The 14,101-nt window shown below is 36.1% G+C and overlaps 1 protein-coding gene across 14 annotated transcripts in view; it reads left to right on the forward strand.

Annotated features, from left to right (window-relative positions):
* The window catches only part of OXR1 (oxidation resistance 1), a 796,801-nt gene that overhangs the window by 777,124 nt on the left and 5,576 nt on the right, over positions 1-14,101 (forward strand). For 8 of the 14 annotated variants that reach the window (XM_070075402.2, XM_089335578.1, XM_008255819.5 and 5 more), the window contains 4 exons: positions 2,582-2,662; positions 4,435-4,560; positions 5,575-5,727; positions 7,774-7,869. In XM_070075402.2, coding sequence (XP_069931503.2) covers positions 2,582-2,662; positions 4,435-4,560; positions 5,575-5,727; positions 7,774-7,869 — 456 coding nt within the window. The remainder of the gene's footprint in view (positions 1-2,581; positions 2,663-4,434; positions 4,561-5,574; positions 5,728-7,773; positions 7,870-14,101) is intronic. The other 6 variants (XM_008255818.5, XM_070075404.2, XM_002710729.6 and 3 more) reach the window with 1 other exon arrangement.

Genomic DNA, 14,101 nt, shown 5'->3' on the forward strand with positions numbered 1-14,101 from the left:
AATGGAAATGGGCAGACTGTGCTATATAGTTGATTGCTTAATCTTTTGATGGTCCCTACCTTGATGTAAGAGAATCAGATGTTGCACTCAAGCTTTGTTGGCTTTATTCCTTAAGAAATGACTTTTTAGCCAGATAGTGAATGTGTTTTTAATTGAAAGGTGTTGGATTCCTCAACTGTGTATATCCTATAATCAGAAGTGCAATATGGGATATTTTGTAGAAATATTTCTACTTAGGTATGATCTTTTACCAAGGATATAAAAATTAATGTAAGAATAATTCCAGTATCATCATGTATACTAGGAGCCCACATCTTTTTTTTTTAATCATTTTTTGAAAGAGCTGAAAGTGTATTTCTGTACTCATTTTCAACTCCCCCTTCTCTGTTAATTCACAGACTTTTTGAGTTTCTTCTATCTTTGCTCATCAGGGCATGAGTAAGTAAGTATGTACAGTTAAAGAATCAGTGAGTTTATAAGTCCTAGAAAAGAATACTTTTCACATTTTTAAAAAATATGAATGAGAAAACCTACATTTGAAACATTAAAGAAACTGACTACTGAATGCTAAAAAGCTTAGACTTCTGATGGTGGCTTATTCTTTATTAATTACTCCTTCTTTCAATGATGCCAGTATAATTAGGTCATAGTTGATCCTTTTGATAAGCATAATTCAATTTTACTTTTTTTCAGCAGTGTATTTCCTATGGTAAAAGAAGGAATTTTAAAAATAGATTCAAAGTCACTCTTAACTAGAGGAATAGAAGGAAGGCATAGGAGTAAATAAATCATGATTTGAAAATTTCAATGTCATGGAGAAAAAAAAATCTAATATCCACTAAAAACATTTGTAGATATCTCTGTTGCTGGCCATTGGCAAGGCTATGATTTCAATTTTTAGTGCCTATTTTTTTCTTCCATCTTTATTGAAAATTCTGTTGTTTTTAATTGAAAAGCATTTATTCAATACTGAAGTTTAAAATTAATTTCAGAAGAATCAAAGTATGCAAAATAATTGTGATCTCAGACCCGATATCAAAACTAAAAGCTATAAATTAGGAGAATTTCAGCCATTGTCACTTAGTTCTTAGGGTAACTGGTAAAAAATTAGCAGCTGCAAGTGGTATTAATAGTAACTGTCATGTATACTGAGCACTGCACTTAGTCCTTTATATGTATTTTCTCATTTTGGAAGTACTCTTATTTCCATTGTTTCACGAAGAAATAGATAAAGAGGGGATAAAACCCAGGTCCATCTAACCCCAGAGCTAGGGAGCATAACCACTTTGGATTTCTTCGTAAGTTCAAAGTAAGCCCCCATATTGTTTGCATTGTTGTTTTATAAAAGTCAGTATGATAATGCCAGAATGGGAATCTGTCCAGTTTCATTTTCTCTTTTCTATTCTTGGATGGTTCATAGTTTTCAACAGGTTTGCATAGCTTTTCACACCTTGATATTTGCTTGTTGCCAGTTCATTTTAGTTGGCTAGAACAAGATTCATTTGAAACCTAAATTAGAACTCTAGAGTCTTTGTGGGCAAATTGGTTTAACTGCATGTTGTTGCCAGAGTGTCTACACACAATCTGTTCTGATTGATACAAAAATATCACAGGAGAATCAGCACATAGTTATGACACCACTAGAATTTACTGTTATGATTATAGTTTCTGGTTTTATTGTCATGATCTGAAAGAGCTATAACTCCTGTGGCAACTTCAGAAAACTTGTCTGTTTTTGTGTAATAGTGTTTATCTGTCATATATGGCTTTCACATTTCAACACTTTGTAACGGATTGTTCTAGGCACTTAGAGAAGATGCAGAATTTCCTTAGGGAGAGTGAAGGGAAGTTGTTAAGTTAGTAGTCACAAATAACTGCAGTAATACAAATCACAAAGATATAAAATAGAGGAGAGGCAAAAATTACAAAAGCATCATGTAAAAAGATTACACATACCTTAGAAGCTACTGATGATTAGAAGAGCTTTTGAAAATCTATTTTTCTACTTTTTAAAGCTTATTTTTCTTACTGCCATAGATTTTAAAATGAACTTCATATCCCTTTCTTGCCTCTCTCTCCTCATTTTTGTTTTTCCTGATACACATGGTTCTGTTTGTTACCTGTGCCAAGTTCTTTCAGCATGACCATTAGGATATAATATGTGTGAACTCAGATGATTTGGAGGGGATAGTTGGAACTTCTACTGTTTGTAAATAGGAGGACCATTTAGATTTTAGTTGTTGTCTTTGATGTTAGCAAAGCATGTTATGTTTCATATAGTCGTTCCTATACAAAAATGAGTTTCTGTTAGTGAATTAAATATGGTCAGTCTATATGACATAGTGTCATCATTAAACTTTATATTATCAGCTAGTTGGATGTAGTGGTAAAGTTCTTCATTGTGTATTATTTCACTTCAGTTTGATATGACTAGGATTTTAGAGGAATGGGGAAAGAAACCCTGATTGTAGTTCTCTTTCCCCAGTTAAATTTCTCTCTCTCTTCTCTTTTTTTTTGGAGGTGGGGGGACTGTTTTCCTCAACTGTCAGTGGAATTATTGTCTTCCTGTCTCCACATTCAGGTAGTGTCAGTGGCTGAGTATCACCGCAGGATCGATGCTCTAAATACTGAAGAACTGCGCACACTCTGCAGACGTCTCCAGGTGCCCCCTTCAGTAGTTTAAACCACTCAGGAGATTGACTGCTCCCTCTTTTTAGTGTCCTTTCTCAGGGCAAATCTAACTTTTGAAGGATTTGTCCTGACTACAGCACTAAAAAATGCCATTAGGAAATTCCTTTCTATACTAAAGATTATACCATTGTCTTAAAGAGCTATAGAGTTATCTTTCCTGTCATCTTTTCATTTGAAAAATATTCAGAAGAATTTACTGTCACTTCAGAGCTATTCTCAGTACTCTGTTTCTTTGAGTGATGAGTTTTCATTTAATTTTAACATTAAAGAGTGTCTGATTTTGAGATTGAATCTTTGCTAAAGAGAATCTGAAAGATACGGTTCTATGGGAAGATTTTTTTTAAAAAGTAATGGATAGCAAGGCCTAAATATTTTCTCCTTTTTAAGGCTACTTCAGTTGGATCAACCTGATATCATATGTCTTAACTATAAATAAATTGTTTTTTGTTATTAAACACTCCTAGTTGCTATTAGAAATACTTTGGAATGGAATAGGTTAGCCACCAGAACTAAGTAAATTATATAAAATTTGTAAAATTTAAAAATATAATTTAAAAATATTGTGATTTTTCTAGAAACAAGAAAGCAGTGCACTTGAAAACTCATTTTTCAGTTTTGTGTTATTAGTCGTCTGTTTTCTTCTTAATAAGATAAACTTTCATGGCTTTGCAATACCTACTTAATTTCTTCTTTTCTTTTAATCTTCTAATGCTGCTTGGATTTTCTTTTTTTTTTTAACTTTTACATCATCAAAATAAGGTAAAACATTATGATGATGTGAAAGGATTAACATTTAGCTCCTCATCAAAAACATTATGGTTCCAGAACGTTTATTGGTTAAATATATGTGCCGTTTAGGTTTGATAAGAAAGGTGTTAAAGGAACAAAATAATTTATCAATCTTTCATTTTTGTTTGGAATCATAGTTGCTGAACATTGCTACATTTTGGTTATCTGCTCTGGGAGAATTCTGTATGTTTTTCAAGTTAAAAGTTTTATCAATTATACTTTTGTTTTAAGTATTAATTATAAAAAAGTAAGCACCAACAGATTTGTAGAGTAAGAAGCTTTTTTATTCTACTTTTCTTTTTAACATTTTAAGAATACCAGTGGGATCATTTTCGTGAGAGGACAACATATATTCATTTTAATGTATCAGATCTTTAAATTTATGAGAAGATTAATTTTCAAATTTGTTATTTGGTCCAACTAGGTTAAAATATTTCTGTTTAGAAAGTAAATAAATGAAGGCACTTAAAACATAATCTTTTTTTAATGACTCACATACATACACACCAATAAAAAAGTTATACTTTTATTCTACTATGTCTTGCATGAAAATTTTTGCACCAATGTTTTTTCTTAATTATCTTCATTATTTTTGACAGATTTTATGTTTAATATGAAAAAATTCTATAGCATGCAAACAAAAAGCATACTAGCTCACTTTTGCCTATCATGGGCTAATTAAAGTTTGCATGCATGTCTCTTATTACACAGAAATATGGAGATTTGTCATTCATTATTAGTCTGTCCTGATGTAGTGAATAACATATCTGCTGTTAGTTATGACATATTTATTCTACATTGGATGTGCCATTAGTGCTAGATGGGGCACTTTTGTCTTATATGGGCTTAAATTAAAGCTTTATCCTTCTTTTCAAAGATGCCTTTGAAAGTTCTATTTATCTCATAGCATGTAATCTTTTTATATTAATACACTGCTGCTGTTTACTTTTTTAGATTACTACAAGGGAAGACATTAATTCAAAGCAGGTTGCTCCAGTGAAAGCAGACCTGGAGTCTGAATCTTTTCGACCAAACCTAAGTGATCCCAGTGATCTCTTACTGCCAGATCAAATTGAAAAGGTATGACATACCCACAAATGTGCATTATTGAGAGTGTGCCCTTAATAGTAAAATAGCCTCATTTGTGCCACTACTGCTCTCCCCCATGGGGAAAAAGTGAGCAAAATGCAGTGACATTTTTCAGTAGACAGCATTAGGAGATTGAGATAAACAGACACTACACTATCATCCCTAGACCATGGCCTAGGCTCCCCAAACCGAAGGAGTCTGCCTCCCAGCCAGGGGCTAAGAGCCAAACCTATTGGCTAGTCCCACTTTGAGCCCATAGCCTGGACTGACTTAGCCTCTGGGCCTGCACTGCCCATGAGGGTGGTCCTCTTGGCCAAGACCTAGGGCCTGACATGTGGCAAGCGTGGTTTCTTTTTTTTTGTGCTTTGTAGATACCAGAATTAATAACACTATTTTTGCTTTTGAGGGGAAAAAAAAAAAAACAGACACTACAGTAAATAAAAATAACAGTCTAGGGAAGACCCTGTAATATCAAGGTTTGGTTTCCTGTTGAGTGCTAACTACTTGGTTTATTATCCGATGTACTTATTTTAACAACTGTATGAATTAGATGATCTTATTGTGCTTACCTTTTAACATATGAAGAAATTTTGGACATAGAGTGATTAAGTCATTTGCTCAGGGTCACACAACAAATTTTGATTGTCTGGCTGTAGAACCTATTATTTGAGAGATATTTGCACATTCAAATGTATAGTCCATTAAGTATTTTTGTTAAGTCGATATAAAGAGCACAAACAAGAAGTAATCCATGTTCTAATCTCTGTTATAATCTGTGTCTGGTTTAGTATGATTCTTTTGTTAGTGGACAGATTAATGTTTTATACTGAGAAATGTATAATTATTGTCAAGCATCTAAGTATCTTTGAAAATTATAAACTATTTCTATTATTATTTTTGTAGTCTATATTTTATTAGTCCCATTACATTTAAACTGCCATTATTAGTTTCATACATTCTGACAATTAGCTTTCAAGTAAATGCTGACTTTTTTTTTTTTCAAAGCTTACCAAGCATCTTCCACCAAGAACCATTGGATATCCATGGACTCTTGTTTATGGCACTGGGAAGCATGGTACAAGCTTAAAGACCCTTTATCGAACAATGACAGGTTTAGACACCCCAGTGCTGATGGTGATTAAAGATAGTGATGGACAGGTATGAAAAACTAACTGCATAGATGCCTTTTCTCTTAAGAAATTATATTAACAGTAACTTATAGCATATTTTTTGATAAAAATTATTTCATTAGTATATTTTATTGTATAACTGATAATTACTCTGTACTTTTAACATACCAAGGGAACCCTGAATGTTACAGAGCATAAAAAAGAGTATAAATAATTAGAAGTTACTGCCTTCAAAGAGCAGAAAAGAATGTTTAATTATACCAATATCTCTAATGCAGAATAAAATACATTAAGTACAGCAAAAACTCCAAAGTGAAAGGTGGCGTGAGTAACAGTTGCTCATATCTGTTTGAGGCAGATAAGAATAAGGTTCATGGAAAAGGTAGAAATTGAAAAAATCTTGAAGCATGAGTTTTCATAAAGATAATTGTGTGGGGGGCCTGCACTGTGGAGTAGCGGGTAAATCTGCCGCCTGCAGTGCTAGCATCCCATATGGGCGTCATTTGGAGTCCCAGCTGCTCTGATTCCAATCCAACTCTCTGCTATGGCCTGGAAAGCAGAGCATGGCCCAAGTCCTCAGGCCCCTGCACCTGCATGGGAGACCTGGAAGAAGTTCCTGGCTCCTGACTTTGGATCAACTCAGCTCCGGCCACTGCAGCTAATTGGAGAGTGAACCAGCAGATGGAAGACACTTCTCTCTATATATTTCTCTCTCTCTCTCTCTCTCTCTCTGCCTCTCCTTCTCTCTCTGTGTAACTCTTTCAAATAAATAAATAAATCTTAAAAAAAAAAAAAAGATACTGTGTGAGGGTAATAGCCAAGAATAAAACCCCAGGTAAGGGAGAGGAATATTAGGGTGACATAACATGTAAACTAAACACTATTATGTGTCACTATTATCTGTCATATATTAGGTTAATTACTTTATAATATGTTATTTAATAATCAAAATCCTGTGAGATTAGCCTTTGAGATACTGTTGTCATCTCTGTTTTAAAGATGAGTTAACTTGCCCAGGATTACATTCCCCAGAAAAGGTGTTTTCACTAGAGAAAAAGAGTGAGCTACTTCTGCATGCCACAGGATACATGAATGTCACAAACATTGAATTAAAAATCAAACATTGGATAGTAACTTCCTTAGGATTCTATTTCTCAAATGGGCAAAATGACGCTGCTGTGGTATCAAGCTAGTGGCTGCTATCAGGAGGCTGGGACTATTAAAAGAGGAGGAGGCATAACAAGATCTCTAAGAGTGCTGATAATGTTCTATTTCTTGGTCTAAATGAAGGTTACATGGCGCTTTACTTTTTATAATTCTAAATTAAACTGCACATTTAGATTTTGTGTACTTTTCCCTAATCTTTCAATAAGGAAGCCTTTTTAAAACTAAAACTATAAAGATAGAATGTCAACACTGACCATGATTATAGAGATCATCTATCAAGCTCTCTTCACTCCCATTTTATGATGTGGAAACTTAAAATACAGAGCACTGAAATGACTGTGTAGGTTCCCCATTCATTCATTCATTCATTCATTCTTTTAATAGAGCATCTGCTATATGTCTTACATAGTTTACAAAACCATGGATTAGAAGACCAAACTATTCAGAGCCAAGACCTACTCTTGTGTAGTTTTCTAAGTGAAGCAGAAGAAAAAATAGCATACTTTATTAGTAGTAGCATGTTTACCTATGCTGTAGTATCTTTGCTTCCCTAGGCCTATAAACATATAGAGCATGTTATCCTAATGATATATACATTGTGCATGTCATGTATATCCTCCTGAAATTTGTTAGCCACTTCTTAAGATTGGCTATTTGCTATAATAAGCATCTTTTTAGAATTCAAAACCAGGGAAAAAAAATCTTATTTCTTCTTTTTATAATAATAAAAATAGACCCTATACTTGAATAGTAATGGGAATTATGAAGCAAGTGATCAGTGATCCAACTGTTAAAACTATACCAAGTTCCAGTTATTTTAAATTTCATTTAAACATGTATGATAGGATAATACTTAATGAAACAAATTAAGAGCTATATTATTGAACAAGCCTTTCTTTATCCTTAGGTTTTTGGTGCATTAGCATCCGAGCCTTTTAAAGTGAGTGATGGCTTTTATGGTACAGGAGAGACCTTTGTTTTTACATTCTGTCCAGAGTTTGAGGTAAGGACAATTATTTCATTATTCTCTTTAAAAGAAAAGACATATTTCAAAGCAATATGCACTTCTTAGAGTCATGCACATTTCATTCAACTCCCATCTTCCCTTTTACTAATGGTAACTTGACATTTTTAAACTCAGCTTTCCTACAGATAGAAAGGGAGTCATAGCATATAAACAACGATGTTTGAAAATTGAATGAGAATTGTATACTTTATACAATACATAGCATGTCACCAGATGCACGTCAAGGATTCAGTAAGGAGTATGCATCCTTATTACTCCTATGTTTAAGAATTGTCTCTGTGGACCTCATGCTGTGGCATAGCAGGTAAAGCCACCAGCTGCAGTGCCTACATCCCATATGGGTGCCAGTTTGAGTCCCCGATGCTCTTCTTCCAATCTAGCTCTCTACTATGGCCTGGGAAAGCAGTAGAAGATGGCTCAAGAGCATGGGCCCCTGCACTGTGTGGGAGACTTGGAAGAAGTCCTGGCTCCTGCCTTTGGGTGGGCCCAGCTCCAGCCATTGCTACCATCTAGGGAGTGAACCAGTGGATGGAAGACCTATTTCTCTTACTCTATCTCTTTCTCTCTCTGCCTCTGCCTCTCTAATAAATAAATAAATCTTTAAAAAAAAAAGAATTGTAATTGTGAAATTCCTAGTAGCTTTCAATGAATAAATTTAATGATATAAATCTTGAAAATTTTTAAAAATTATTTGGATTTGAATCAAAAATTATTAACTGACTTCTTTTCCTTTACTTTTTTACTGTCTTTACTGTGGCCTAAGTTATCTGAATATGCTCTAATAGCCAATAAGGCCTAAAACTGTGGTTATAAATTAATTTAGTGAACATGTGACCTTTTTTGAGTACAATCCCAGCATCTTTTTTTTTTTTTTTTTTTTTTTTTTGACAGGCAGAGTGGATAGTGAGAGAGAGAGACCGAGAGATAGGTCTTCCTTTTGCCATTGGTTCATCCTCCAATGGCCGCCACGGCTGGCGCGCTGCGGCCGGCGCACCACACTGATCCGAAGGCAGGAGCCAGGTACTTCTCCTGGTCTCCCATGGGGTGCAGGGCCCAAGCACTTGGGCCATCCTCCACTGCACTCCCTGGCCACAGCATTAGCTGGCCTGGAAGAGGGGCAACCAGGACATAATCTGGCGCCCCGACCGGGACTAGAACCCGGTGTGCTGGCACCGCAAGGCCGAGGATTAGCCTATTGAGCTGCGGCGCCAGCCCCCAGCATCTTAATTTTGCTGAAATTTAGCACATGAATAATTTCCTAAGAGATAGAAATGCAATTTTAAACTTGAGAAAAGGAATCAACATAGTTGGTGAAAAAAAAAAAAACCATGTTTTTAGAAGTACTTTTGATAATGAATAGACTAGGAAGGATTTGATAACACAATAAAAACTCTCTTAACAAACTTAAGCTTAACTGGCTCACCAGTTAGCTAGTGGTTTCCATTACCTCCATAAACCTATCTATAGCTTACTGAAAATTACCAATTTTCTAAGCTTTTTTCTTATTCTCAAGTATTTTCTGCTGTAGTTACCTGAAAACTGTACTAATACAGTTAACTAAATCATTAACTAACTATATATAACTGTGAAAATATGAGTGTCAAAAGAAAGTTTTATCAAAAACTGTAATGATGGAGCAACTACAGTCTCTTCAACAATTGGTGCTGGGAAAACTGGATCGCCACATACAGAAGCATGAAGCAAGACCTCTACCTGACAATTTCGCTAAAACCCACACAAAATGGAATAAAGACCTAAATATATTAGAGAACATTGGGGAAACCCTACAAGACATCAGCATAGACAAAGAGTTCTTTGAAAAGACCCTAGAAGAACATGCAATCAAAGCCAAAATTGACAAATGGGATTACATCAGATTGAGAAGCTTCTGCACTGCAAAAGAAACAGCAAAGTGAAAAGGCAACCAACAGAATGGGAGAAAATATTTGCAAACTATACAACTGATAAAGAATGAATAACCAGAATATATAAAGAGATCAAGAAACATAACAACAACAAAAGAAACTATCCAGTTAATTAATGAGCAAAGGACTTAAACAGACAAATTTTTCCAAAAAGGAAATCCAAATGGGCAACAGAAAACGTGAAAAAATGTTGAGGATTGCTAGCCATCTGAGAAATGCAAATCAAAACCACAATGCGTTTTCACCTCACCCTTGTTAGAATAGCTTTCATACAAAAATCAAAAACGTTGTGGGGAAAAAAAGTACCCTAATCCACTATTGGTGGAAATGTAAACTGGTAAAGCCACTATGGAAGACACTGTGGAGATACCTCAGAGGTCTGAATATAGACCTACCATATGACCCAGCCATCCCACTCCTGGGAATCTATCCAAGGAAAATTAAATCAGCATATGAAAGAGCTATCTGTACCTCCATGTTTATTGCAGCTCAATTCACAGTAGCAAACACATGGAATCAACCCAAATGCCTGTCAACTGAAGACTGGGTAAAGAAATTATGGGATATGTACACCATAGACTACTACACAGCAGTTAAAATAAAAGGCATCTGGTCATTTGCAACAAATTGGATGAAACTGGAAAACATACTTAGTGAAATAAACCAGTCTCAATTGGACAAATTCTATATGTTCTCTCTGACCTGTAATGACTAATAGAGCACCCAAAAGGCAACGTATAGAAATGAAATTGACACCTTGAGAAGCAATGACTTTGAACAGCCCTTCTCTTGACTGTTGAGGAACAGCTTGTTATTCTATATTTTTGTTTTTCTTTTCTGTTCCTCTATAATATATTCCTTATCTTTTTTCTTTCATACTAATCATTTAACTCTTTACTTAACACAGAGTTATCCATATATGTATAAAGTTAATGGAAAATAGATCTTGGGCCGGCGCCGCGGCTCACTAGGCTAATCCTCCACCTAGCGGCGCCGGCACACCGGGTTCTAGTCCCGGTTGGGGTGCTGGATTCTGTCCCGGTTGCCCCTCTTCCAGGCCAGCTCTCTGCTGTGGCCAGGGAGTGCAGTGGAGGATGGCCCAGGTGCTTGGGCCCTGCACCCCATGGGAGACCAGGAAAAGCACCTGGCTCCTGGCTCCTGCCATCGGATCAGCGCGGTGCGCCGGCTGCAGCGGCGGCCATTGGAGGGTGAACCAATGGCAAAGGAAGACCTTTCTCTCTGTCTCTCTCTCTCACTGTCCACTCTGCCTGTCAAAAAAAAAAAAAAAAAAAAAAAAAAAAAAAAAAAAAGAAAAGAAAAGAAAATAGATCTTAGTGAACAATAAGAATGTGAATAAGAAAAGGAAGAGGATGGGGGGGAGTGTGGTTGGGAAGGCAGGCAGTGGGAAGAATTACCAAGATCCTAAAGTTGTGTTTATGAAATGTATGAAGTTTGTAAATGCAAAAGCAGTGTAGTCCTGCATACATTCCTAAGTACTTAATTCTAAGGGTACAGCTTAACAACTTGCCATGGGACCCCAAATTCCTTTAAGCTGGCTGGTAAAAATAGCAGTTCAAGTGTTTTAGAGATCAAATGGATAGGATTAAGTGATAAAGTGACCATATGGATAGGATCAAGTGTTAAAGTGATCAAATAAATAGGACTAAGTGTTTGGAAATGATAATAGAATTAAAAAGGAGTGAAGGCTCCAACATGGGAAGCAATCCATACAGCAGACTCATAGAAGGATGATCACTTTAAATAGCACTCTGATCTCAGAGTCAGCTCTTAAGGCATTCTGGTCTGGCTGAAATGCCCAGAGGAGCATTTCAGGCATGCAAAGCTAAGACATTCTTGTAAAAAAAAAATGTTCCACATAAAGGACCTCTGTGAGTGAGACCCAGTGGAAAGAAATGTCCACCAAAGAAGGATGTACTTTTTTCTGAAGGAAGGAGAGAACTTTGACTTTGCTTATGGCCTTTTCGAGCTAGTGGATTCAAAAGGCTTCCATAGTCAAGGCAGCTTATGTCAAGAGACTTGGGTAATCACTGATATCATACATAAGAGTGTTATTTGTTAAATAAACAACAAGAGTTACTGTACACTAACTTCCCATGCAGGACCTCTGTCCCCGAAGAGGTTTTTTTTTTTTTTTTTTTTTTTGACAGGCAGAGTGGACAGTGAGAGAGAAAGACAGAGAGAAAGGTCTTCCTTTGCCGTTGGTTCACCCTCCAATGGCCGCCGCGGCCGGCGCACCGCGCTGATCCTATGGCAGGAGCCAGGTGCTTTTCCTGGTCTCCCATGGGGTGCAGGGCCCAAGCACCTGGGCCATCCTCCACTGCACTCCCTGGCCACAGCAGAGAGCTGGCCTGGAAGAGGGGCAACCGGGACAGAATCCGGCGCCCAGACCGGGACTAGAACCCGGTGTGCCGGCGCCGCTAGGCGGAGGATTAGCCTAGTGAGCCGCGGCGCCGGCTTGTCCCCGAAGAGTTTTATCATGCGACTTAATTGTAAAACTTGTTCTCAAGAATCACTTCCTTTTCGTGTATTAAATGGAGGATATTATTATGTTTCATAAGTTATAGTTATGTCTGAGAGCTCTCAAAAGATGTATCATTCTTGGGCTCTTCTTTAAAGATAATTAAGTTTCTAAAAGGAAAGAAGTGGGGAGGTGGGGGAGGGGAGAAAAAGCAAAATCACCTTCTAGAAGCAATAATATTGAACAGCCCTTGTCTAGTCTATTGAACAGTTTTCTTATTTTTTTTCCTTTTCTTTTTCTTTTTCTTTCTTGGACTAACAAGAGAGGGAGGAGGAAGAGGGGTGGGAGAGTGGGTAGGAGGGCAGGTAAAGTGGGAAGAATTACCATGTTTCTAATGTTGTATTTATGAGATACATACAGATAAAAAAAACTGTAATGAATACTCTAAAAATCTTGATGAAGGTGAAGTACTAGAAATTACTATTGCATTAAGTTTAGGTAAAAATCCATGAAAGGTTTGAAAAATATTTAAGAATATCCAGATTTGCCCTTGAGTTTCTTATTTGTTATTAAGTTTTCTGTTCTTTGAAGAAACTGAAAATCATAAATACACACACTGATAGGTATTATTGGATAACAGTGATCAACAAATCTATACTTCAAGATAATCCTTTGGCATTACATCAAATAAGTGTAAATCAGTGTATTATGTTAATATAAAAGTTACTAACTTTTCAGTGATCAGTAAATGGTTTTTTACTTCCTACATTAACCATCCAACTTTTGATACCTACAGAATAAGAACAGATTTGAGGAACAGGAATTGAAGATGAGATTGTAGGATGATGGCTTGCGCTTTTAAATTTAGTCATAGGAATACTGAAACCCAAAGTTCTAGACAATTTTATGCCAAGTTTAAAAGAAGTATGTATTTATTATATTTATCTGAGAGGCAGAAGACAGCTTCCACTTGCTGGTTCACTTTTCATTGCCCACAGTGGCCAAGGCTCGGCTTGCCTGAAGCCTGGAGCTAGAGACACATTTCAGGTCTGCCATAGGGATGGCAGGGACTCAGCCACTTTTGAGCCATCACCTGCTACCTTGCAGAGTCTTCATTAGCAGAAAGCTGGAATCAGAGCATAGTCCCAACTCCAGTCCAGTTGCTTTGATATGACATTCAGGTGTCCTCACCACCATCTTAATTGCCAGGCCAAACACTTGCCCCCGATGTCAAACATTTTGTGTTATTGTTGTCATCCACACTATTGTCTAGATTTTGTTAACTCTTTTTTTTGGGGGGGGGGGGTTTAAGGGAATTTTTTTTAATTTACAAGTAACTCATTATAATTATTTAAGAAAATACAAGAACATATGAACAAAGCTTACTGATGATGTACGTTTGTAAAAGTATGTTGACAAATACTAAATGTTGTAATTGTATTTTGAACATATTATAAAACACGGAACAACCAATGTTAAATACTGATCTTTCACATCTGAGTTGGAATTAGAAATTGAATATTTCATATCTGGTAGAAAAGAACTTTCAAAGTTTTCTCAATGTTTATAGTACATAGTATTATTCCTCACCAAAACCTTGATGAAATTGAAAACATCGCTCTAAAAGTAGTAATTTTTTCCTTGAATATTCTAAATCTAAAAACTGGCAGTTCAGATTAATCTTCAGATTTTCAGGACATGAAAGATACTTAAATAGAGTATCTGAGAATATGCTTTAACACATTTAGGATGTTTGCTTACAGTTGAGACAGAAAAACCTCAACTTTTAGATATCAAAGAAAAT

This window comes from Oryctolagus cuniculus, chromosome 6, assembly GCF_051225735.1.
Source record: "Oryctolagus cuniculus isolate XC-2025 breed Fujian yellow rabbit chromosome 6, ASM5122573v1, whole genome shotgun sequence".
In the NCBI taxonomy this organism is placed as follows: Eukaryota; Metazoa; Chordata; class Mammalia; order Lagomorpha; family Leporidae; genus Oryctolagus; species Oryctolagus cuniculus.